Source organism: Haliotis rufescens, unplaced genomic scaffold, assembly GCF_023055435.1.
Source record: "Haliotis rufescens isolate VD_foot unplaced genomic scaffold, xgHalRufe1.0.p SCAF_7, whole genome shotgun sequence".
NCBI classification, from domain to species: Eukaryota; Metazoa; Mollusca; class Gastropoda; order Lepetellida; family Haliotidae; genus Haliotis; species Haliotis rufescens.
Window position 1 is genome coordinate 1,488,131 of NW_025964361.1, and position 27,742 is coordinate 1,515,872.

The following is a 27,742-nucleotide window of genomic DNA, read 5'->3' on the forward strand; positions in this document are numbered from 1 at the left end:
TTACTGGTCAACGTAATAATAGTACTGACATGATGCAAATGAGTTTATTCACAACTTCCAAACGAGCTACACGTAAAACGTAATAATAGTACTGACATGATGCAAATGAGTTTATTCACAACTTCCAAACGAGCTACACGTAAAATGACATCGTCAGATCTGAAGTTTAGTGCTCCGAGACAGCCTTAAGCAGGATGTTCCCAGCTGGGAAGATAGTGACAGGTGCCCCGTGTATCATCATGACGTCATCAGTGAAGTAGTGACCAATCGGTTGACCACTGGGTAGATCCTGCACACTATAAGCTGGTTGCAAATTGACCCCCGCGTCCAGAAGTGTGAGGTTGGTCACTATGGGCCGCGGGATGACTTCCGGGGGACTCCAGGATACGACGAGCACTGCGTGGTCGGCATACGACAGGAAACGGTGCCACACCTGCACTTCCGGTCCGTACTGAATTACACGAAAAGTTCAAGTTAAAGGTATCTCAAAATGACATGGATCGTTCATTCGTAGAATGGTGTGATTTGGTCCGTCTGTGTTATTAGCATATGTATGGTAAATGGGAAAGCTTGTTTCATGGTTCTGGAATGAGTTTTGGAATGTCTCTTGGCCGGTTTAATAGTTTATTTTATATATGGTGTTACAATTGAAAAACACGTCTTCTTTAATACACCCTAGTGTTTTAACACTGTTAGCGTTTTCCTTTTAATTGCAATTGCTGATTACTTTTTGTTTGTTGTTTAACGCCACCCAGCAATATTTCAGCTACACATGTATATGACGCCTGTCTGTAAATAATCGAGTCTGGATCAGACAATCCAGTGATTGACATCATGAGCATCAATCGACGCAAATGGGATACGATGACATGCATCAACCAAGTCAACTGACCACCCGATCCCATTAGTCGCCTTTTACGACAAGAATGGGTTGCTGAAGACTTTTCCTGACTCGGATCTTCACGGGACTGGTGCTTACTACTTTGGAAAGGGAATGTCACCTGTGCTTTGATCAATGGGGTGTTGTCGAGAGTGTCCTGATCGAGCTCAATGATGGGCTTCCGCAGCACGATGTCCTTGTCAGCAGCCGCTAGGTGGCGCAAATCGGAACCAAGAAATAGAGGGGAGTTGAGCATGGCCCAGAATGACAGCTGAGTATGTGTGCACGTCTCCGGCAGTCCACTGGATCCCAGCAACAACTGATATGGTAAAACTATTCATTTTCTCTAGTATCGCAAGTGTCATCGAAACCCACACATACATACTACACGTATTTCCAAATATAACTTGAGGGAACTGTATGCACAAATGCTAGTACTATTTTTTAATTGGACTCGAAGGATACAGGGGTCTTAGGAAATTATATTCTAATTTGAGTACAACTACCGATTCCTGGGGGGCACGGGTGGCCCAGTCGTCTAAGGCGCCGCGATTCTCTGTGCAGAGTTGCGTCCCGTGGACACGCCAGAAACCTATGATTGTGGGTTCGAATCCCGGTTCTCCCCGATTATGTTTCTAGGTTTGTCAGCACCATACCCGTGCTCGTGGGTTTCACCGAAGTGATAAACGTCTGAGACCTGCATCACTTCGGGCTTTCCTCCCACATTAAGCTGACACGCCGCGATAAACACAACTCACTCACTCGACGAATCCTGTGATCCATCCAATCAAATCCTTGACAATAGGCAGTGAGTGAGTATGGTTTTACACCGCCTTTAGCACTATTCCAGCAATATCACGGCGGGGGACACCAGAAATCATCTTCCCGAGGCAAGGGAGTTAACTGATTGTACATGTCCAGTTTCTTTCAGTTTACTCCATTGCCTTGGAAGCTGCGAGCTCCATCCCAGCGCGTGACACCTTCGCTACACTCTCGATAATATCGCAATACGGTAGACAAGAGCTCCGCGAACGGGATATCGCTGTGGGGAGTTTGGGGATTTCACACGTTGTACCCAAGTCGGAATCGAACCCTTGTCTTCTGCGTGATGAGCGAACGTGTTAACCACAAGGCTACCCCACTGCTCCGTCAATTGAGTCCTAGCAAACGTCATTGTAACTCATATTTCATGGTGTATATAAGTCCAGAATTTGACGAATACCCTAGCTACACACAATGTCTCAAATTGACACTGATGAACGTCCATACCAAGATCTATACTAGATCGTGGAACACAGTCCGCCTTTAAGTGGATACTGCCTATATTATTACCATTGCATTGGTTTGGGGTGGCTCTGTATTTAGGTTTTTATAGCAGTATTAAGGGAAATAGATATAATCCTAGATGAGCAAAGATGGAGAAAACTCCATGCAGCACAATGAATTTGTTTACGTACTGAAATATGTTGGTGGTATTTTGTAAGAAATGCTTTTCTCATCAACGTGAAGTCAACAGTTTTTGACATACCAGACCCAAATCGTTCCATCGACCTTGCCCTTGGTGGCTGCTGATGTTGTATTCGTCACGTGTGAAGAAGAGTGAGGTGTAATAGATGCTGTTCCACGTGGAGGTGTAACTCAGTCTCTTCGTACTCCGAAACGTGTGGCACACGCCCTTGATGACGTCATAATTAGGCTAAAAGAATTCACATGTGTCACTTAGTGCAGGGCGATCGTATTTGTCTGTTTGTTGTTTAACGCCACACTCTATGACGACGGTCTGTAAATAATCGAGTCTGGGCCAGACAATCCAGTGTTTGATATCATGTGCATCGATCCACGCCAATGGGATACGATGACATGCATTAACCACCCGATCCCTTTAGTCGCCTCTTACGACGAGCACAGGTTCCTGAAGACCAGTTCTCACCCTGGTCTCCAAGGGTCACGGCGATATTTACATCACGTCCAAATTATGCACTTATATCATAGCAAGCAAGATACATTTGAATAAATGATCTATTGGAATGAAAATACTTGTCGAACAATTAACCAAACACTCACCGTAACATTAGCATGGACAAGTCGTGCAGGCCAACCACATGAAACAAGGGGAGACCACCCAGTGGAGTTGATGGACTTGTCGAGGAATATAGCGCCTGAAACAATACAATAAATAGCCAAAAGAATGTGACACCAATCCTATGGCCATGATCGAGGGTTCTAATCCCAGATTCGCCCTGATTATGATCCTTGGTTTGTCAGCACTAGAACCCATGATCATGGGTGTCACCAAAGTGGCAAACGACTGATACCTGCATCACTTAGGGCTTTCATCCCACCTTAAGAGCGTGATGATCCGGGCTAGAATAGGTTTTCGGCAACACATGATTGCCGTAAAAGGCGACTTCGCTTGTCGTAAGAGGCGACTAACGGGAATACTGACTTGGTTGATGCATGTCGTCGTATCCCTATTGCTTGGATCGATGCTCATGATATCAATCACTGGATTATCTGGCCCAAACTCGATTATTTTACAGACCGCAGTCATAAAGCTGTAATATTGCTGAGTGCGGCGTTAAACAACAAACAAACAAATAAACATCCGACCTTAAGCTGACACGCCGTGATATACATGGGACTGAAATACTCTCACTCATTTATATTCATTTAGAGAACTCACTTGTTTCCAATTCCTTGACATCCTCAGTAACCCCATCAACGTAGATCATGTCTACTCCCCACGCTGCCATGTCACCCACATCTGCAGCCACGTGACCTTTTGATCCCGGGTACCCATTCTCGGTTATAATCCCAAGATCCATGTGAAGTCCAAGTTTCAAGTTCTTGGAATGGAGCTGAAATATCATTATGTAAAGAACTTGCAGTGTCACTGAAGTCTTTGACGTGAAGACTTCTGGATAATAATAATAAAAAGCTATTTATATTGCGCATATATCCACATCACTCAGGTTGTGTGCTCACAGCGTTTCTATTACCCCGATCACTGGATCAGTGTGCACTGAAGAATAATTCTCAGCTCCCTCGGGAGTATACAACCCGAGCTGCCAAGCTCTAGAAGGTTAACAACCACATTGCCATCTCATCCTACCGGGTACCCATTCATTTCTGGGTGAACAGAGGCACATTTCGAACAAAGCCACTTGCTCAAGGAGACGCTTTGCGATGGGGCGCCGCAATTCGCTTTGTGGTGTTGCGTCCCAGAATCCTGTGATTGTGATCCCACCTAACCCATGATTATTTGTCAGCACCACAACGGTGGCCATTCGATTCACCAAATAGGTAAACGCCTGCCTCTCATCGGGCTTTCAAATATCATTAAACTGACACGACGTGGTATCACTCAAGTACTGTTCAAAATGGCGTTAAACCAAACACACTCACTCACCCCTACCACTGCTTACATATTGAGCCAGTGACGCGATGCCATCAGGGAACCGGCTTCTGTCGGAGAGTAGTCTCCCTTGTGTGTTCCGCCTCTTCTCCGACCAACAGTCCCCTATGAGAAGGTACGTGTAGCCAGCGTCGCGATATCCATCTGTTGCCATGGTATCAGCCATCTGCTTGATCCTGGTTTGGCTGAAACGGAGACAGAGATCCTTATGTACGTCGTACTGACTTTATGAAACGTGTTCAAATTTTTGTTGTTTCCAGAACCATATTCGTAAAATCAGTAGGGTACAAATTTATTCATTTCTAAATTATCCACATAATATCTTTTGAACGTCATCATTATCGTGACGTCATTGAACATTGCGTCAACAATGGTGTAATGCGCGTGACCTCATTATTTCACATGTGATTTGTGGGTTTCTCAATCCCCTATCACAAGATTCGACGTCAGATCACTCATTTTATTACTGTCACGACGTCACTTGAGATCGACTGTGACGTAAACAGAGAGATTATTATTCGAACATGTGTGTCATATTGGTTTTACGGAACGAGTGTCCGAATTCGAATATTTCCCGAGCAAAGGCGAAAATACATGAATTCATGAGTTTCGTAAAATCAGTATGATGCATATGGGAGTATAATAATTTCTTTATTGCCCATTATTTCTTAAACCGTTTGAGCTCCACCTTAGAAAAATGCACTGATGACGACCGCCGTCTTAGAAAATCACAATCGATGAGGTCAACGTTCTCAGCTATGACGTCTTTTCTAGTGTGACGTCAGTCCGACCTTACGTCACAATAACATTTGAATGACATCAACAGTGGGTGACGGAAACAATACACTGGTGCGCGTGAAGCGATATTGGCACTCGTGCACATTTATAAGTGCAATTATCTTGGACGGAACGTTAAACCACATTCTACCTACCCTCTAACCTTACGGGGGCGGTCGGGTAGCCTAGGTTTAAAGCGTTCGCTCGTCACGCCGAAGACCCGGGTTCGATTCCCGACATGGGTACATTGTGTGAAGCCCATTTCTGCCGTGATATTGCTGGAATATTGCTAAAAGCGGCGTAAAACCATACTCACTCACTCACTCTAACCTTACGGCTAATAAAATGTAAGACTCCAACATAATCATACATGTGCGTTGATAAGTGGCGTGAACTAGCCAATTAGCACGAAGCAACACGATCCACATCTCGTTGACCTACCCGATACACTACCCGATCGTCATCCGTCGGCTCATAGTATCGATCACCTGGAATCGCCAAGGTGCCGTTTATCCCCACGTACATCGTATTTACTCATACAAACGCGCGGAAATACATGAACACGCACGCACACACGCACTTGTGCTTTCTGACCTGAGGCAAGTCTCCAATCCGGCTGCACAGTTGACGCGGCAGTCGTACAGCCCCCGTGTCGTCCAGCCCATAGGAGGAGTGGGTGCGATGTCGCTTATGCCGGTGACTACATACCACGTGACGCACATCAGTGTCAGAAACTTCATGGTCATTTAATGGCGACTGAAGTTATGTACATAACAACGTTCTATGACTATGATAAGGTCAGTATGACATGACGTTATCGCAAATAATCTAATCCTAAACGTGCCGATAGCTGAAACGGTCACGTTGATATATAGTATGTACTACACAAAAGAACTTAAAGCACATCCGATTTTTTCTTTTATATAGGGGATGGTAAATTATTATAGGATTGGGTAGGAGAAACTGATTTCCACCCCACCCACCCGGAAAACATGTAGCATTTATTTATCACGCACGCACGCACGCACGCACGCACGCACGCACACACACACACACACACATCCTCCTTATAATAAGTGATCATTCCCTAACTATTGTTCAAATTCATAAAAAAAGTATTTGAAAATCGCTTCCCACCACCCTCTCTCCCAACAGATGGGATAAATTTTGGCGACCCCCGCTTTTATGACCCAACCCCAATCTCACAGTCCCCACCCCCACCCCACCCTATAATATAAATGACCAGTCCCTTACTACAGTTAATCTGTAATACTTCTTCTGAGTAGTATACAATGAGGGTAGGGAGTATTGGCGCATTAAAGTTTTGAATATTCGGCTAACTGAATGCCGCAAAAGGCGACTATGCTAGTTGTAAGAGGCGACTAACGGGATCGGGTGATCAGGCTCGCGGACTTGGTTGATTCATTCGTGGTATCCCAATTGCGTAGACCGATGCTCATGTCTGGTCCAGACTCGATTCTTTACAGACCGCCGTCATATAGCTTGAATATTGCTGAGTGTGGCGTTAAACAACATGACAAGCAAGACAAGACAAGTGAACCTAACTGAGGATGTTAACAAAAGGGACTATATCATGGGAATGATAATCGAGTGTAAACAAAATCATGATGTAGTTATATACATCTTTTGACAGTGCCGTGAGAAACTATAGACCACGAACAGCATGTAAAGCGATAACGCCTATCCCGTGTGTGTTTGGTTAAACGCCGCTTTGAACAATATTTAAAGTGAAGGGCAAAACGAAAGCGTACTTGAAAAAATATATTTATCATCCAAAACTGGCTCCCAAAGGAGGTATCGCTTGGATGAGATCAAGCGATATCTACACTGTAGATATCGCTGCAATGAAATTACATCACAATGTTTTGCAGACCATTGTGACGTCACTGGTTACCATGACATCACAATCAAATGACATCACTAATGTCTCTGCTACTGAAGCTGTTAGCAGTACTTTTTACACTGAAGACACTGCTAATTACTGTCTACAAATTGAAAAAGTTGAAAGCATGATGTTGGATGATAAATAAAATCTCACCCTCGTGTCTTTTGATATCAAATATATCAACACTCGTTGATAAAAGTGTCAAAAACCTCGGCAAGCCTCGGAATTTTTCCACTTTTATCAACTCGTGTTGATGTATTTGATATCAAATGACACTTGGGTGAGATTCTCTATATATACGTTAGCAAAACGTTACCAGGACGAAGACAGTTGCCGAAACACTGCCAACTCCAAAACACAACTATGGTACTCGTGTCAAATACATCACTATCGAATAACTATATCTTTTAGTTTCACGTTAGCCATCATCAAACATGGGTGTATAGTTTCTTTTGCCCGGTTGTTTATAAAGACACATCAGCTGAATGCTGTGTGGAAGCCTGAAGTGATGCAGCTGGGCCCACTTGCACAAAGCGATCTTAGCGCAAAGACTATCGTAAGCCTATGTTAAATTATGGGAGTTACAATCATCTTAGCGCTAAGATCGCTTTGTGCAAGTGGGCCCAGGTCTCAGACTTGTATGACAATGGTGAACACCTCGAGGACAGAACCATGATACTCCCAATAATATTGGCTGATTTGGACACGGTAGTTTTTTTTATCGTGATTCTATAGTCTGAGCAACCGTGTTTGTTTGGTACTATCAAACAAAATAAATACAAGCAAGTGTTATATTTCATTTTACATTTATATTTACTTGAAAGTACGGTATTTTTTGTAATGCATTCATAAATCGTGTTTAAAAGACCATGTATGTGTGTGTGTGTTCGCGTGTGTGTGTGATGTATGCAGTGTGTGTGTGTGTGTGTGTGTGTGTGTGTGTGTGTGTGTGTGTGTGTGTGTGTGTGTGTGTGTGTGTGTGTGTGTGTGTGTGTGTGTGCAATGTATGTATGTATGTATGTATGTATGTAATGTATGCAATGTATGCAATGTATGTATGTATGTATGTATGTATGTATGTATGTATGTATGTATGTATGTATCCAAACTGCAATGACTTTCCTGCACATAAACATAAATATTTTAAGACTTTGAAAATTCCAGGGATTATACAGATTCCCTGTACTATTTATACCAACTCAACACGTGGATGTTTATGATTAAGTGATTAAGGAAGTAAAATTTGGAAAGATAATGTTCTGGCTAAGCTTGTATAAAATTGTTTATGTCATGGTATGCATGGTATGCATGGTTGGTTACTCAGTGCTGTAGTATCTTGTATACAAGTGCATGCATGCATGCATCAATTATTATTGCATATATCCAACACAGCTGACTATTACATTCAGGGTGTTTCTTAAAGTAGAGCGCAAGGTCCAGCTACAACAGTTTCGGCGGCTGTCTTTCCTGCATGTCTGCGCATGCTCGAGGGGATTCCCCTGATCGGAAATTTTACTGGGCATTTCAGCAGAGCCTCTCATTATCCCAGGTTAGTCAACTCGGCGTTCTCAACAGCAGAGGGGAATGGTAAGTGGCGCATGCACATTTTGGTCTTGCATTGTAGGATCTCGCTTCTGTTTACTTTCATGATTAGAGTATATTACTTGTATACAGCTTATACGAATCGCATACCTGTTTAATATGCCGGGTCAAGAATCTGTACGACTCACCTTGCAATTGAATGATCGCCAGTGATTGCAGAAAATTAAATGCTGTATCATTTAATATAAACTACCCATTGTAAATTGCCTTACTAAATATTACTGCATATTCAGAAACGTTAGAAAAACAAATTAACACCTACACTTAAAACGTGGGTTTCGTCAACCTAAATTTATACACAATGTTCTAATATTTTTATAGAGATCTTTCTAGTTATATTATTTATATGAATATGTATAGCACGTGTATTTTATGGGCATGATAAATATTTCGTAAGCACTCATCAGAAACATTATCACATATCAGGGAGGAATGTGTCCAAATGCATACACTGGAACCTCATTAATCCGGACACCTCACCTTCAGGACGACTTTGTTGGGAATAAATGTACTATTTACAGCAACAGTAAACCAACCTTTTATTTATTCATCAGAAAATGGATTAATCAGGGAGGTTTCAAGAGGGATTGGCTGACTGGTTTAACGAGGTTTCACCGTAGTCATACGTATTCCGGTCATGCAGTGTGTATATACTTATGTAAATACGCAGTGATTATAACCCAAGGAATCTACGGAAATGAAATATACTCCTCAAAAGAAGTTAAGGATCACCCGATTCTTTCATATTGGTAATGTTAATCTGTCATGGCATGAGAGATTAACTATTGTAATATGAAAGAATCAGGTGATCCTTAACTTCTTTTGAGTAGTGTACTAACATTGTCCTGTTTCGGTTCTAGTCGGGGTTTTCGTTCCAGGCAAAATGTAGGTCTCCTTTCAAACGCATGTATGTATATTACATATATAAAAGTATGCATAAGTCATGACCCCCTCCACCACATTTGATTATTTTAGGTGGTTTATATGTGATGCAATATCCTATATGTGATGGATGGAGACTCCCGGGGGTAATACATGTCGTAATGAGCTGTTAGGTAATACAGTGATATGTATAGGAGGAGAACTACAGCGGATCCTGTTAGCTGAGGGACACCACGAACACACTAAACACCGCACACACACGCACGCACGCACGCACACACACTCAAACACACACACACACACGCAAATACACACTCAAACACGCAAACACACACACACACGCTCAAACACACACACACACACGCACGCAAACACACACATACGGAAACACACACACACACGCAAACACACTCACACACACTCAAACACACACACACGCAAACACATACACTTTCACGCAAAAACACACACACACACGCAAACACACACACGCAATCACAAACACCAAAACGCCTGTTCCTCAACTCATAGATCACAAAGTATTCCCTAAGTTCCTAAAATCAAGGGCGGTGGGGTAGCCCAGTGGTTAAAGAAAGCGAACGCTCGTCGCACCGAAGACCCGGATTCAATTCCCCACATGGGTACAATGTGTGAAGCCCATTTCTGGTGTCCCCCGCCGAGATATTGCTGCATGGCATATTGCTAAAAGCAGCGTAAGACTATACTCACTCCTAAAAGCAAAAAAGACCAACTTAAATAATTATAGTTTCGTTGTGTTCATTGTAATTCCTGCATTCTGATTACTTGAATTGGTCACGTGTTATTGCATGAATTTCCCAATAGGATATTAAAAGAATTAAGCCACGCCCACCGAAGCGAACTTTTTTCATCACTACGGAACGTCGGGGAATCCCATTTACAATGTATGGAATTCCTTTTCTGCTTACATGTCTCAACATCACGTTATCAGGCCTGGTAATGTTTTAGCGCTATTTTTTGGCATCAAACATGCTGACAACACGATAATACTGTCGTCTTCGACTCACTGAAAAAAACACGGGCATCGCACAATATCAGTTCCAGTTTAAACGTATAAACAGTTATTATGTTTATTATAATACATAATACCTGAACGTCATCTTCCCGAGGCAAGAGAGTTAACTGACTTACTTTAAAAGTCCAGTTTCCACCCTTACCGAACAAGGCTGGAATTCCTGGGCTCGATCGTATCGCCACCAGTGGTCGTTACGAGTAATGTCCCTTCTAAGCCTCTCCTAAGGACCAATCAGATTCCACCTCTCGTATAACTTGCGTTTGCTTCACACAAAATGGTTGCGCCCGGTCAGGACGATCTGATCGATAATCAAGATCTATATTGTGATAAAACGGGTCTTACATCGCGAAATGCATCAAATCGCGTGGGTACCTTGATTAAAAACATGAGAAGATTTGGAAAATATCTGCTGACAACGAGTTGGTGGTGCACATGCTTTGCAAACCCTGCAATCGACCGAAATCTGCACGACAGTTTACAAACCGGATTTCAATTTCGGTGCGCGATTTCGATTGGACTATGCATAGACTCGTTAGTCCAGCCAAAACGCAACTCCATAATACCAGCCTAGTTCGGCAAGGGTGGAAACTGGACTTTTATAGTCAGTTAACTCTCTTGCCTCGGGAAGACGCCTGAACGTTTGCTTCAGAGTTTAGACATAATAACTGAAATTGAATAAGTAAGGGACGAGAGTTTCAAAAAATCAACGTTTTCACTGATATTGTTCATTCATATAGCTTACATTGATGCGTAAGATACTAGTCATTTCTTACAGCAGAAAAAGACATAAGTATCAGTATTTTATTTTGTATTTACATGAACCATAAGTAAATATTATATCTATAAATATAATGTTCATATCATGACAGCTATACCTAATGTCATTAAATCAGTTTGTGGTAACAGATTGGTACATAGGGCACAGAAGACATCCCACACTGACTTGCTGAAATATATATCATTGATCATATCATTACTCGTGGTCTGCGCATGTCAGGGGAATCCCCGATAGGTATTTTATCCCTGCCTACTGACTGCATTGAATAGAAGGTAAATATATCGGGTTATTTCCTAATGTAAATGTTAGAACAGTATCCATGTCGATATTTCAAATCCGTATTTGTCCAGTAACACCGATAATGTTAATAATAATAATTCTGTGAAACGATTGACCATAGTAACGGTAGATCTACCACGTGAACACCAAGCACTTGTCATTTTCTAGGATATACGATATCCTTTTGCCACAAGACAATATGGCATTCCTTAAACGGATACACACAGATGTCGATGACAGGCGCAGTATTATAAAACACGCTTCCTCTTGTATACCTTAAGCTATTAGATCATTTACCAGATATATTTAAAAAAATTAAAACTAAGAACCTAATTATCATTTGGGAAAAAAACCATCAAATTCCAGGACTATCCAGGTGACCCCTGTTGACAAAGGTATAACCCAATGTTGCACTTAATGCGTTTTATTTCGGATACGACCCTAGGTTGTGCCTGATTAGCACTCAGCTTGAGTTCGTTTTTAAAACCCAGGACGACAAACGTGATTTTGTTTTTGTTTGTTTGTTGTTTAACGCCGCACGCAGCAATATAACATCTGTATGACGGTGGTCTGTAAATATTCGAGTCTGGGCCAGACAATCTAGTGATTGACATAGTTAGCATCGATTGGGGTACGATGACGTGCATAAACCATGTCAGCAAGTCTGACCTCCCGATCCCGTTAGTCGCCTCTTACGACAGGCATTGGTTGTTGAAGATCTACTCTAACCTCGATGTTCACGGGTGCGGCGGAGCGGACCAATGTTAGCACCTGGTAACTGATTTACGTCATTCTAACCTAAGTTGCCCGTACCAACTGAAGTACGACCGTGAACAGCCTCCAAGTGACGTCATCGTTAAGGTTATTTAGTTTCTTTTATTTATAATGATTATTTCATTTATTGATTCTTCCATGAATAAAAGCAAAAGAAGATATTTAAGATAAGTGGAATTTATACCGGTGCATTCTCTAAAACTTTGAATTTTGCTGGACATTTTAGAAAAGAAAAAACTTCAGTTATGTCAAAACATTTGAATTTTCAACTTTCGACACCACTATTCCCCACGACAAACTTTAGTAAAAACTTCATTCCTTGATCCATTGGTCATTTGTTACTGAACGTGATGGCCACGTTGTTGCATCTCTATCTTCATCTCTATCATTTCAGACCGCCTCCGTGGTCTAGTGTTAGAGCGTCCGCCCGGAGAGCAGAAGGTCCGGGGTTCGATCCCCGGCCGCGTCATACCAAAAGACGTTAAAAAATGGTACTTGTTGTTACCCTGTCTGGCGGTCGGCATTAAGGGGATAAAACAAGGACTGGTCGGCTCGGAGTCAGTATACTGTGTCAGAGTGGGTTATTCATGTTAAACTGCGGCATGGTATCTCAGTGGGCTAGCACTATAAATCGGCATCAGTCCGGACAAGTACAGGCAGCCATACACACACACATGCACGTCGCTATTTAAGTGCAATAATCTTGGACGCGACGTTAAACCCAATTTCACCATCACCACCATAGAGGTTAAGGACAATTTGTCGAAAATGAAAGCAAAGTCGTCGGAAGTTCACTGAGAATCAGTTTGTGAAATTCTCGACTTCCTCATTGAAAACATATGTATGTGAAATGTGGGTATAGGACATTTCGGCAAGAAGCAGGCATTCCCCATGGGCACCAATTGTGCTCCCTTTCTTGCTGATTTCCTTCTTTATGCACTCGAGTCAGAATGTCTTCTCAGATCGGCAAAATCAAAACTAGGATCGAAATTGGCCAAGACATTTAACTTAAGTTTTAGGTATATCATCTAGGGGGACTATACAACGAGGGTCTTATAAAGACTCCATGGGTGCATCGATGATCTGATATAGTTAAATAATGGTCAATTATCCAATTCTCTTCCATTGATTTACCCACCTGAGCTAGAAATAAAAGAGACCAGTTAGATCTGTGCAGAGAGAATATTCAGAACTGACAAAATCCACAGATCAGGGTTACGACATTCAAGGCCTCAGTCAAACTTTCCAAACGTTTTGTGGTAGACATGTGTAGGGCATTTCCAAATTTGACGTATGTTACAAAAATTATGTCCGATACATGCCCTATTTTGACTTATACCATATGTTCCCGTGTTTTTTTCCAGGTGAACAGTTGACTTGCCTTTGCATGTGTTTGTGAAACGTGTCACCGGTGGGTGTCTTTTCGCGAACACCTGGTGTCATTACTAGTTAATAGTGATTCATAAACACATGCTCATGATATAGTCGAAATAGTACAATCGACTCTGGTTTTACCAGAGATATCTGATGAATATTGAAAAAAGGTTTTGTCGCCTTTATTGTTTACCATATGTAATCGCGACATATGTCGCGAAATGAGCGACATGTGTATGATTTCTACGTAGAAATAGGATGTGTATATTACTGGCAACGAAAACCTCGTGTCATCCCGGATCAAGCAGAAATGGGTTGCGTGTTTGTTATTCGCTGATTCCCGCGGAGACTCTGCGCACAGAAGAACATAACACTCCCGGGATTCGCGAAGAATCCGGTGTGACTGGGCTCCGTGTGAAGTAGTGGATACTGCGTGTACCATCAATGGAACCAGTAAATCAGACCGCGAAGAACGCGGAAGTACTAAGCTGGGCCCCGTCTGTACATTTCACCATATAAATTGCGGAAGTTGCCGACACGCATTGAGAGCCGGGAACCAACTTTAACCCATACTATGGAGCTTCACAAAACGAATTTTGTATTTGAAATGCGCGTCCGATACCAGTAGACGGTAACCAGTCGACAAGATAAGGGGATTTCCCTAAGCGTAGTTTCCCTTCGTGATTGTAACGACGATGCAGTTGGAATGGCAAGTAACGACTCTCGATACGAATTTCATCTTATATTCGGACAACCTTCATGCAATTGTTAACACAGGATAAAAACAATCTTTTGTACCATCTATATGTATGATAAAATGACACAGCAAATATATCTGTATCTTACTGTTTACCCTTCTACTTCGCGCTTCGTGTGGGTGTTTCATGGATGTCTGCAACACAGTAAATTTCCAAATTTTACTATATTACGAATGATTTCACTGATTAATGTCATTGTTTTACCGATCTCTGATATTCTGCGGTAACGGAGACAGTTTCAATAGCATAAACTTGATCAATAAGATATGCTTACAAATAACTGGATTCATGAAATTCAATATCAAGGAGTCTTAGTATTGTACTTTCGGTTTCGAATTATCGCAATATTTGAACACAAACGCTTCAAAGTGATAGCAAATATATAAGGTTTAAGTCAGTATGACCTCTATGGCATATTTGTCAGATCTAGGTCCATGATATGGTTCACAAAATGCATTTGAGATACTTCCTGCTTTATGTTTGTAAAACCATATATTAATATGTATAAGGCACTTTTGATGTGCTCTAGTTTTGTGACGTGAAGTTTCAATGCTAGATTCAGGTTGAAGATCCATATCACAGGGGAGGGTAAAAACCAGACCCATATTACACCCCTGTGGGGCTGATATGGCTTAAAAATTGCTAATGCATTTTCAATGGGCAATTGATACCAGCCCGGGTGGTAAGAAACTGGAGTTACGTCCCTTAGTGTTGCCTGCTTATCTGCTCGACTAGCTTTCCTGTGACAATGTCTCCCAAAAAGTTGAAAATGTACTGCATTCACATGCAATAGATACATTTTACAAATTGCTGTTATGGTATATGATAAATAGTTTTAAATGGCAGGTTTCGTATACTCCATATATCAACCCTCGACCCCCATATCAGCCCTCTGGGCTTCGGTCCTCGGTGTGATATGGGGGTCTTGGCTTGAAATGGGGTATTATATGAAAACTGCCATATAATAACCTCAAAGTATTACTGTTATGAACTGAGTTTTGCCATATTTGACTAACTAAACTATTAAGACAATCTTTCCTTTTTCTTTCACACAAAAATACTCTCACACTACAGAAAAATGTTTCAGCTGTCCGATAACATCACATGTTATTACAATTAAAAAATAATAGATAATAATCAAATATTTTTTATCTTTTTACATATCACCCATGTCTTATGTGAAGTTCTGTTTCTTGAATAAAATGTCAATTGACTGGAGCTGACAGTCATCACAATGTGATAACTATAAAACTATGTTATTTTGTCACTTGAAAAGGACAAAGATGATTTCTGTTTCAGATCTGAATCTGGTTAATAATTGAGACTCAACCCATACAACACGATGGCAGGTAAGCAAATACATAATATCATAACTCATTAAGGAACCGAGCTGTCTGACAGGCTAGTGCTTATTACGTCCCATAGAATATGGAAAACAATAAATTCTGTTAGGTAAGTCAGAGGTTTCAAATCACAATAACCACCTCTGATTGAAACAGCTGATTTGACTGCTGCATCAACCCAGAGGCGAATGTTCATAGAAAAAGTACTTCTTTCTCAATCCTTGTCGGTTGGCATTTTTAGATACCCGGTAATGATGTATACTATGGAAGGTTACACACTCCTTAGTTTCTACAATATTCAAAGCATGTGTGGCAATACATTCAATGAAAACATGACAGAAGTAGACTAAGCATGCTAAGTGGGGTACATGTATTGCAAGTTTCATGGACACCTGAGATCTAGTTAATATTTGGCACTTTTCTGTTTCCGACTGTGGCGTCATCATTTTCATCACAATGAGCTATGTGATGTCATAATAGTGACGTGTGATGCGGAACGAAACCTTGCAAGGCTTGCTTTATTTACTTTAGGAGTGCACACTTTATATTCGCTTACCAAGTGCAAAAGGCTATCATATAAGAGTGAGTAGTATGGTTTTACGCCGCTTTTAGCAATATTCCAGCAATATCACGGTGGGGGACACCAGAAATGGGCTTCACGCATTGTACCTATGTCAGGAATCAAACCCGGGTCTTCAGTGTGACGAGCGAACGCTTTAACCACTAGGCTACCCGACCGCCCCCTATCATATAAGAAAGTATAGGTATGTGAAAAGATCACATACAGTGCCATACTTTGTTTAATGTCGGTTTTCAACGTTTCCTTAATGCAGATCAACAATCCACTAAAAACATCGGACCCATGCCACTTCAGTCAATAATTTCTATTGCACAAAAGAGTTTGTGTTTCGTTTTGTATTTGTAGAACAGAAATAAACACACTGTGTTGGGACCGATAGTCACACAGAAATAAACAACTGTGTTGGGACTGATAGTCAAACGGAAATAAACACACTGTGTTGGGACTGATAGTCAAACGGAAATAAACACACTGTGTTGGGACTGATAGTCAAACGGAAATAAACACACTGTGTTGGGACTGATTGTCAAACGGAAATAAACACACTGTGTTGGGACTGATAGTCAAACGGAAATAAACACACTGTGTTGGGACTGATAGTCAAACGGAAATAAACACACTGTGTTGGGACTGATAGTCAAACGGAAATAAACACACTGTGTTGGGACTGATAGTCAAACGGAAATAAACACACTGTGTTGGGACTGATTGTCAAACGGAAATAAACACACTGTGTTGGGACTGATAGTCAAACGGAAATAAACACACTGTGTTGGGACTGATAGTCAAACGGAAATAAACACACTGTGTTGGGACTGATTGTCAAACGGAAATAAACACACTGTGTTGGGACTGATAGTCAAACGGAAATAAACACACTGTGTTGGGACTGATAGTCAAACGGAAATAAACACACTGTGTTGGGACTGATAGTCAAACGGAAATAAACACACTGTGTTGGGACTGATTGTCACACGGAAATATTTCGCTGAAAATGTTGTTTATTGTATAACATTACACTCAGTAATATTCCAGCTGTATGACGACGGTCTGTAAATAATCGAATCTGGACCAGACAATCCAGTGATTGATATCATAAGCATCGATCTACGTGATTGAGATACAATGACATGCATCAACCAAGTCAGCGCGCCTGACCACCCGATCCTAATAGTTGCCTCTTGGGAAGAGCAAAGTCGCCTCTTGCGACAAGCGTAGGTTGCTGAAGACCCCTCTTCGGATCTTCATGGGTGTCACTGAAAATATTTCTACATGGTCTTGTAATGATAAATTTGTTACATTTTTGTCCTAGAGGTTTTCTGCTATAGTTTTTTAATCTAGCGGTCACCCTTAATCTTGAACTTTCCACATGACTAGGACCCCTTGACCCCTTGACTTTCATTTTTATTTTAAACACTAGTATGAAATATATACTACCGTATTCGATGTAATAAGCGCCCAGGGCGCTCTCAAAATTAGAAATAGGGGCCTCTTATTAGAATATTATTTTGGTGGAAGAAACAGAGTTGAAAGATAAATTTCATGGTTTATGCTGACAGCCTGAAATGTTTATATACGACAGATATATTATTCCAGAATTTAATAGCCCATAATTAAGGGTGCATATAACACAGTGCATATTATACGCGAATAAATAAGTCTTGTGTACATTGATCAATCGGAAGGGGTGCTGATTGGGATTGTTCACTAGCCAATATGCTAGCAATTATCGCCGTGGGCGCTTATTAGAGCGGGGCGCTTATTACGTCGAATACGGTACTCAGAAACAGGATTGCGTGAAAGTCTTACTGTAGATATATGAAAGAATCAGGTGGTTGATTACCTTTATAAGTAGTATATAATACACAGGTGGTTGATATACCTTACTATAAGTAGTATATAATACACAGGTGGTTGATATACCTTACTATAAGTAGTATATAATACACAGGTGGTTGATCACCTTTATAAGTAGTATATAATACACAGGTGGTTGATATACCTTACTATAAGTAGTATATAATACACAGGTGGTTGATATACCTTACTATAAGTAGTATATAATACACAGGTGGTTGATATACCTTACTATAAGTAGTATATAATACACAGGTGGTTGATCACCTTTATAAGTAGTATATAATACACAGTTCTTTGAACAAGATGTTTCAAATCATATATTTCTATTTCCTATTTCCTATTCAGGTCCACCGATATCAAATATATATATCGTCAACGATGATGGCATATACGACCCGAGCGCCCTAAGAAACCTGGCCAGCATTCTAAATGTTAACTTAGGCACACTGCAGAACTGTAGCATCCGTGTGTCCAGCCATGGTCAGAACCAAGGTCAAGCTCAGGGAGCCTTCGTCGACATCCACCAGCAACAGGAGGATCGTCGTCGGCGGAGGAGGGAGGAGAAGGAGAGGAAGAAGAAAGAAGCTGAAGAGAAGAAGAAGAAGATGGAGGCTTTGAAGAAAAAATACCCCTTTCTTGATACTAAGTCCATTGAACGTAAGTCACAAATTTGTCATTCTCTGTCAGAAATAATCTTTTTCCAAATTCACTATGGTCGGCTTATCATGAACATCTAAATTCTAAGTAATGTCATTGGCTGAATTGAATTGCATTCAAAACAAGTAAACAGCGTTATCACTATCCACCGCTATGGGGCACATTAGAATTTTGTTTGTTCATACAGTAGTGAATATAAACTATAAAAAATGTCAAATGAAGCCTAAAAAAGATATAGCAAAGGCTGCTTTGTCATTAGAAGAATTGATTAAATGTGAAATTAATACAGACAAAAGGCCCCTCTTCTAGAAAAAAATAATTCGGTCTTGATCTCTTAGATTTCTAAGATGAGGTAACTTGAGTATTTTCTGAGTAAACTTGTCCCCATTGCTCACACAATGCACCAAGTAAAATAACATGGATCAAGGGCCGTAACTCTGTAAAGAAATAATTTATGGGACCAATTTCAAACGCAATCTTGACAAGTGTCTCTTAGGTAAGCATGCAAACTTTCAATCGAGTAACTTCAGTAGTTCCTGTGAAAACTTGTCCCCTGTATGCACTACAGTAGATACACTACAGATACACGGATATAATGAAAACGGATAGAGCGAACAAATGGATACAACAAACTGTTAACAAATCCCCAATTTATCTCCTATATATTATCATATAAAATTTACATACAAAACAAACTCTCAACAGCGAACTAACGTGTGTAGAGAACTGATATCTGATCCCCGACAAGCCCATCTACCACTAATTTAGTGACTTGTATAGTGAACTGAGAAATCTCACTCAGCGTCAAGTGTCAATGACAATTGGCTGTACGAAGGGGCGAATTAACACAATCGCAGCGAATCATCCCAATCACTGGTGACGATTCAACCTTGTTAAACTTGCATTATGTTAATCTTACACTTCCGCGCGTTTCTGAGCGAAAACGTATATAAAGAACAACGTATATAACGAACAGATTTCTCCGGTCCCTTGCAGTTCATTATATCCATGTTCTACTGTACATTGAAGAGCACAGAGCAAGGTGGTGAAGCAGGAGTCGACTGGGCCTCGTGTTCCCCAGTAAATCCAGTAATATAAAAGCATGGAGATAACCTTAGGTAACAGTAAGCATAGAACATCAATTGCATAGCAGGAAAACCTGATCTCATCAGTTTTTAGATGATAAACACATTTTATCATATTCCATTTATACTAAGAACTTCTTTTTGCTTTTCTTCAGAATGGAGGACTGTATTTAGTAAGAGTCACAAGACAGACGAGAGTGTATTCAAGAAAACAAAAGCTTACGAATCAATTAGAAAAACTCTTGACTTTCATCATGTCGTCGTCATACTGGGGTACCCTGGTGAGGGGAAGACAACATGTGCTAAATATATAGCCGAAGATTACAACAGCCACATGAGCAGCTCAGGGCCCAAATATGAAGTTTTAAATATCAGTTCTCCAGCTGAGTTCAAAGAGAAAGTAAACCCAACATCATTTCAGATTATCATTGTCGATGATATTTTTGGAACCCACACCGCCAACCTGTCTAAAATAGAGTTATGGGTTGACTACCTTGACATGATGCACTTTGTCGTGAAGGCAGGTACGTCGAAGCTAAGGCTGGTTATTACCTGCGGGCGTCATCTGTATGAGAAGGTTCAGCAGTATCTTCACGGACAGAAAGTGTTCCAAGAATGTCACGTGGTCGACATATCGGCTGATGGATTAGGTCTTCAGCCTCAAGAGCGGTCGGACATTCTTCGTAGTAATGCTGGCTATTTATCCTACGGTGATTCTGCCAACATGATGGCGTACAGCTCCTATTCGGGCTACCCCCTTTGCTGTAGATTGTATAGCATCAGCAAAACATTTCAGAATTTAGGAAGGGTCTTCTTCAATGATCCCTCCAAATATATTCCCCAAGAAATTGAGAAGGTTGATAGCTACGACAAGACGGTGTATGGTGTGCTGGTGTTTACAGCCTTGAATGGTGGCAGGATAAATCTGAGAGGGAAACTGATGTCAGAACTGGACCAGGAAATGTGGGAAAATCTGAAGAAGATCCTGAGGTTAATGAAGGCTCCTGTGGATGACCTTGAACTCTGGATCCTGCAAGAGGCAGCTAGAATTTTGTCAGGAGTGTTCCTGTTGCCGTTACAGAATGATAGCTATCGCATGATCCATCACCGTATCACGGAGCACGTTCTCAGACAGTTTTCCTACGGTAACAGTGCAATGCTGATAGAGATGGCCAACCCTGACATTTTCATGGAATTCGTCCGAAGTGGACAATATGGCGAAGGCATGCATGAGCGTACATTCAACGTCTACCCTCTTCACTATGACGTCCTAGCTCGTAGGTTGGTGTTTGACATCTTACAAGGAAAAATCCGGACTGCGAGCATGCATCAAACTTTCACAGATGAGAAATTTGTAAAACATTTCTTTGAGTATCTTGATCGTCTTGGCAACCTGGAAGCAGTATATCGAGCCAGGGATGAACATGGAAACTCCTTCCTGTTCTGGAGTGCATGGTATGGTAGAGACTTGGTGGTAAAAGGATTTGTTGAAAAGGAATCTTTGGCTCGCATGGCTGATGATGGTTTGGGCTCTGCCGAACAACGGATCCTCGCCTTGCTGGCTTGTTGCTACAGAGGGGGTGTCACTGAGATCATATCAACACGGTATCGACCAAAAGACGAGCCGGAGCCTGTCAAACCAACACAAGGATTGTCGGCACTTCTGAACGCAATGGTACCTGTCAATTCTACTGCAACAATACAAAATGCTGATGAGATCCTAAATTTTGAATTTAGTCTTCTTCTTGAAAACAAAGCCCTGCCTATACATTTTGCTGCTCTGGGCAACAATGGGCCTGCAATGAAACTAATTCTGGAGAAAGGAGCAGAAGTGAATGCTGCAACTGAACAGGGTGAGACTGCCCTCCATCTTGCTGTCTGCAAAAATGAGATAGAGGTAGTGAAGTTTCTGCTAGATAAGGGCGCCGATGTCAACGCAAAAACAAAGATGGGCAAAACTCCAATCCATGATGCTGTCTACTACAAGAAGACTGATGCAGCGAAACTGCTTTTAGAGAAAGGAGCTGATGTAAATATTCCTGCAGATGATGAAAGACCTTTGTTGCAAGTTGCAGTTGCCAACACAGACATTGAAATGGTGAAAATGCTAACTGAGAAAGGAGCAGACGTGAACAAGAAGGGACGTGATGGATGGACGCCACTACATGAAGCGTTCTACCTCGGGGATACCCAATCTGCTGAGCATCTGTTGGACAAAGGTGCTCATGCTTATGTCTATACAATGAGTGGCGTAGCTCCTCTTCATGAAGCCGTCAACAACTGTGACCGTGACCTAATTGACCTTCTGTTGGAGACTGGCGTCAGTGTTAACAACAGTTCCAGTACTGGAGAAACTCCCTTACACATAGCTGCAAAAAATGGTAACCTTGACCTTGTAAAGAAACTGATGGACATGGGCGCGGATATCAACGCCCGTGACAATAATGGGATGCTTCCTCTCAACGTCTCGGCAACTTCGTCCCATGGCGACGTGATGCATTACTTGATGGAAAGATCCGGGATGAATATTCCAAGGAGCTTTCCAGGACTAGAAAGACAACGAAATCCTTATGGAATGGATCGCTATAATATGTTTGATGATGATGATGATGATGATGATTATGGTCCTTACTCGCATCTTCCGCCGTACCTGAGACAGCAGTTGAGAAGAAGGCAGAAGTATATGTAAACCTTAAGGTAAGAAGTCCTGGCGGCGCTCGGGCCAGCTCACAGTGAGCAGAGCATGGAGCCTGGGAACGTGAAGACTCCAGATGGAGCCAGAAGGAGTATGTCATGATGACCCCATCATGAAAAATTGAATGACAGAGATTTGAACAGGGCCTCTACCTATTTACATATTTCAGTCACTTTGGCATGTATTTATTGAAGTGTTATAAATCATTATCATTTCTCTTACCAATCATTAATTTTCTGAAATTAGCACTTAAAATATGATCCTTACATAAAATAACTACTATTTTCTGAATTTTATATATCTAACACGCATGACAAGCCCTGTTGAGTGAAGAGGACCGCTGACTCCTGCCTCTGTATGTAACATTTGGATGATACTTGTGGATACTATATGTGGTATAGTAAACATTGACTTTATATGAAGTACTGGCTTAGTTGGTAGGTCAGCAAGGAATAACCAGTTGTTTTAAGATTCATATTTAATAATTCCTGTATTGTACTAACTTGCTTTTTTAATGCTGAGATGTAATAGTAAGATTGAAAATAATATTCTTCACTCCAAGGCCTTGAACAACATGAAAACTGTTTCTTGAACACAAATTGATCAGAATTTCGATAAAAAAAGAATTTCAAATAAGATCCAAACACATTTTTTGATGTTTTAATTTCACATGTTTACCATTCTGCTGGCATATTCTTTTAAGGATCTATACCACATTGAATGATATGGAACCTGTCTTAGGTTCTGGTGGCTATTTAGTATTCTACATCGAATGCCAAAGCTCCAAGAGTCACAGGGGTCCAGAGAACAGTATGAGTTAAGGTTGTTCAGTGTAAGAGTCAGTGTTCTAGAGGACTGGAGACGTGATGAAGAAATCGGCCAGTGTTGATGACATGAGAACTAGTCTCTGGAGGGAGACAAGACTAACACACACATAGGTGTCCTAGACTTGAAGAAGCATTAGGGGAGACTTAGGTTACAAAGCAGTGATATCATGACTGCAATTGAAGAACTCGGGATATCATTACTCCAAAATGGGGAAGCAGTGATATCATGACTGCAATTGAAGAACTCGGGATATCATTACTCCAAAATGGGGAAGCAGTGATATCATGACTGCAATTGAAGAACTCGGGATATCATTACTCCAAAATGGGGAAGCAGTGATATCATGACTGCAATTGAAGAACCCGGGATATCATTACTCCAAAATGGAGAAGCAGTGATATCATGACTGCAACTGAAGAACCCGGGATGTCATTACTCCAAAATGGAGAAGCAGTGATATCATGACTGCAATTGAAAAACCCGGGATATCATTGCTCCAAAATGGAGAAGCAGTGATATGACTGCAATTGAAAAACCCGGGATATCATTGCTCCTAAATGGAGAAGCAGTGATATCATGACTGCAATTGAAGAACTCGAATATCATTACTCCAAATGGAGAAGCAGTGATATCATATGATAACTGCAAATTGAAGCAGTGATATGATTAATGAAAATTGAAGAAGCCATGATAATATACTGCCATTTGAAGAGACCGTGATATTTAAACAAAATGGGGACACATGATGTTACAATGCACTGACAATGATGTATCTTTAATACAAATTGAAGTAATGATGTCATTACTTAGACAAAACATAAAACATTTTATCAGCACTGAGCAACATAAAATCATTCAAGCGGTGAAATCATAACTAATCGAGTTTAAAGAAGAAATTATGTAAATACCAAGATTAAAAGAAGTACTGCGAAAACTTTGGTGGCAGAAGCAGGGTTGGTTTCAGGATTGACAGGATGTGTTCCAGAAAGCAAAATATAATGGGATGAAATACATTCATAGTGAGATAACGTGAGCTTCTCTGAGTGATTGAACACCAGGTGTCGCGAATAATATGCTGGACTGACACCCAAGTTTCTGCTTCCATCTGTTGATTTTTGTGTTGCTGTAAATGAACATTAAATAAGTTTTGTGTGTAACAGTATGTGGCCTTCACACTTGATTTATTGTTAATGTAATTGTAGTCTTTGCTATTTCCATTCAATATTTAGACATCCAGGTCTTAACCAAGATTTTAACCAAGAGGCTTACCCTGCTCTTTATTTTTTATGTCCTTGTCTTAGAGACATTGTGTTTTTGCTAGGGCTGGGACGAGTTATTTACCGGGGTACCCACACCCCTATTACCCGACCCTATCCAGGTACCCCCTGTAGGTCCTAAGAGACAGGTACAAAATGTCCAATTGGAACATTTGATGGTACACCTGTCAAAATGTATTTAGATACACGTATAAACCGATCTGGTCATGCAAACACTGAAGTTGACTATATGTTTGCAAAACATATGAAGTCAGAAAGAAATGTGAACATTTGTTGCTTATAGTGTTACCATAGAGTTCTAGATAATTTTTGCCATTAAACAATATAATAATGGGACTAAACATGGGTCTGGGTAGTCCTTTGAGTACACACGGGTCTTACTCAGTACCCACCTGACCCGAGTACACGAGTTATCCATCCCTGCCATAGTTTTTGGTGATGAAAATGTTATTGTTTTGCTTGTATCTTCATGTCTTGTTGTTGTCAATTGTTATACACGCACACACAGGCATGCCTGTTCAGTGTTCGGAGTAAGCACCTGTTCTAGGCCCATGGCAATAGATCTTGTGTGGGGCTGTAGTTTCAAATTTGTATGGGTCCTTATGACCTGCAGTAAATTTGAGTGTTGATTTATTTGTCAAAAAATGCTGCAGTTTGTTTTAATGAGGGCCTGAAGAGTTCTGTGAGTGCCTGCAGCTTATAAAGTCTGTGGGTACTGGTGGCAGCCTGGTAATTTATTATATTTCAAACACTGCATGTTGCTATGTAAGTACAATAATCTTGAACACAACTTTAAACCCCATTTCACCTCACCTCACCTTTTAAAATTCATTACATGGAGACAAGACTCCAGCAGGAACCTCTCGGTGCGGTGAAATGGGGTTTATTACACTTATATGGTGTGATACATGCATGTGTGGGTGTGCTTGTGCTTGTACTGGTCCTGACTCTCAGTTTTTTAGTGCCAGCCCACTGAGATACCATGCTGCAGGATACAGACTCCAAGTCAACTGGTTCTTGTTTTACCCTTAAATGCCAAGCACCCTGCCTGGCAACAAGTACCATCTTTTTATTAGCTGAATGTCCATTACGAGCTTTGAGTGGATTACTAATATAACTTGTATTTTGTTTGTTGTGCAGGGCTAATGAAGGACACTTTTGTGTACCCTTAAGGCCTTTACTAGCACCTTCAGTTTTCTTGTTTCCATGGTGTTCTGTGACAATATCATACCATGAAATATAACTTGGCGATTCAAAATGTTCTTAGGCATTCCATTAGTTTAAGCTTTCCATGGTTATTGGTATTTTAGTGTCATGGAAATTTTCTCTTTTGCCTTGTAACCTCTGTATGACAAGTTGAATTTCTATGGAAAACTGATTAGGAAAGGGCTTGCAATTATCTTGTGGTTCCTTGTTTTTTATATGCAGTCAATAAAAAATTATACAAAAATCTCAAATTTTTGTCATATCTAAGAATCAAATCTGATGGGTCACAAATGAATACACTGCTTTGGTACAAAGCTGATTACGTATGAGTGAGTGAGTGAGTGAGTAAGGTACTATTCCACTTTGATCATTATTTCATATACACCATGGTGTGTCAACTTGATGTGGGAGGAAAGCCCCATGTGATGCAGGTGCACCACTTTGTTGAAATCCATAAGCATGGGTGTGGACAAACCTAGAAACATGATCAGAGCAAACCAGGATTTGAACCCACGCTGGAAGGTTTCTCACACGCATAGCCAATTCCAACACCTTAGACCGTGCTCCTGTATTGCTATTGCAATAAGTGAAATGAAGAAACAAAAAAAATCATGAGAACAGGTATGATCCTGCCAAACCAGTTATCAAAATCTGCAATTTCAACCCACCATCGAATATTGATGAGTGCAGTGTTAAACAACGAACAAACAAACATCAACCCACAGTCATAGATAGCATCATGGCACGCCGAAGTGGATTGCAGCATCACCTACGCCAATGGGCAACATGGGTGCAAGTTCAGCTTGAGATTTCAGTGTTGCATGTGGTGTATCCTCAGGCACGAGACTTCACCCAGCAGTAAATTGGTACCCAGTAGGAGATCATAATATGACTGTCAACTTTCTAGCGCCTTACAGACAGCTTGGGTTGTATACTCTCCAGGGAGCTGAGAATAGAAATTGAGTGTACACCCACTGAACTGGGTAGTAATGTAGCAGTTTGAGCATGCTTATGGTGTGAATTTGGTGCATCATGAATATGCGACCCGTGGAGATCCAGGGTAGAATAGGTCTTCAGCAACCCATGCTTGTCGTAAAAGGCGACTATGCTTGTCGTAAGAGACGACTAACAGGATCAGGTCGTCAGGCTCGCTGACTTTGTTGAAGTATTTCAGTGAATCCCAATTGCGTGGATCGATGCTCATGATATCAATCACTGGATTGTCTGGTCCAGACTCGATTGTCATAGACCACTGTCATATAGCTGGAATATTGCTGAGTGGGGTTGTTTATATTGCTGAGTGCGGCGTTAAACAACAAACAAAACAATAAATCTGCAACAAAATACAAAAAAAACAGTTTTGTATATAATGTTTTAATTTCCATCCTGGAATGAGAAATATGCTGACCATCCTGACAGTATTGGTGTACATGACCATGCCTGGTTGTCCAGTCTTCAGCCATCTCAGTGAGCATGACAGTGTATCTACAATCCTCCTCACCAAGCACTGTGTCACAGTGTGGGCGGGAGCTACATGACTTACTACTATCACATTGCATCATCATAATGCCATTAGCTTCATGTTAAATATACAACAAGAGTCTCAGATACCATTTCTTTACAGTAAATGCTAAGTGGGAACACTGCCAACATGCTCCATTTGATTTGTGAAAACGTTTCACACAAGTGGGACAAACAAGCTGTTATCAAACTGTTGATGGCATCTAGAACA

At 41.0% G+C, this 27,742-nt stretch overlaps 2 protein-coding genes across 3 annotated transcripts; one reads left to right on the forward strand and one right to left on the reverse strand.

Annotated features, from left to right (window-relative positions):
* Positions 1 to 92: 92 nt before the first annotated feature.
* LOC124139634 (alpha-N-acetylgalactosaminidase-like) lies at positions 93 to 5,884 on the reverse strand. The gene is made up of 7 exons (XM_046506875.2): positions 5,667 to 5,884; positions 4,306 to 4,480; positions 3,564 to 3,738; positions 2,945 to 3,039; positions 2,409 to 2,576; positions 1,002 to 1,199; positions 93 to 451 (listed from the first exon to the last, which is right to left on the reverse strand). The coding sequence occupies exons 1-7, from the start codon at positions 5,816 to 5,818 to the stop codon at positions 167 to 169; spliced, it is 1,248 nt and encodes a 415-aa protein (XP_046362831.2). The 5' UTR covers positions 5,819 to 5,884; the 3' UTR covers positions 93 to 166.
* A 2,596-nt stretch (positions 5,885 to 8,480) lies between these two features.
* On the forward strand, positions 8,481 to 26,254 carry LOC124139633. Of its 2 annotated transcripts, none has more exons than XM_048387414.1 (4): positions 8,481 to 8,565; positions 15,779 to 15,828; positions 18,608 to 18,919; positions 20,160 to 26,254. In XM_048387414.1, exons 2-4 carry the CDS (start codon positions 15,822 to 15,824, stop codon positions 22,691 to 22,693), a joined length of 2,853 nt encoding a protein of 950 aa, XP_048243371.1. In that variant the 5' UTR covers positions 8,481 to 8,565; positions 15,779 to 15,821; the 3' UTR covers positions 22,694 to 26,254. The 2 variants fall into 2 exon arrangements, with proteins under 2 accessions (XP_048243371.1, XP_048243370.1); XM_048387413.1 differs by lacking the exon at positions 8,481 to 8,565 and adding an exon at positions 14,333 to 14,430.
* Positions 26,255 to 27,742: the final 1,488 nt, after the last annotated feature.

Coding starts and splice junctions, on each gene's coding strand:
- LOC124139634 (XM_046506875.2), bottom strand. CDS start 5,818: ATGACCATGAAGTTTCTGACACTGATGTGCGTCACGTGGTATGTAGTC. Junction 3,040..3,563: donor TGTCAAGGAATTGGAAACAA/GTGAGTTCTCTA, acceptor GTATTGTTTCAG/GCGCTATATTCCTCGACAAG. Junction 452..1,001: donor CCCCATTGATCAAAGCACAG/GTGACATTCCCT, acceptor CGTGTAATTCAG/TACGGACCGGAAGTGCAGGT.
- LOC124139633 (XM_048387414.1), top strand. Junction 18,920..20,159: donor TGATACTAAGTCCATTGAAC/GTAAGTCACAAA, acceptor GCTTTTCTTCAG/AATGGAGGACTGTATTTAGT.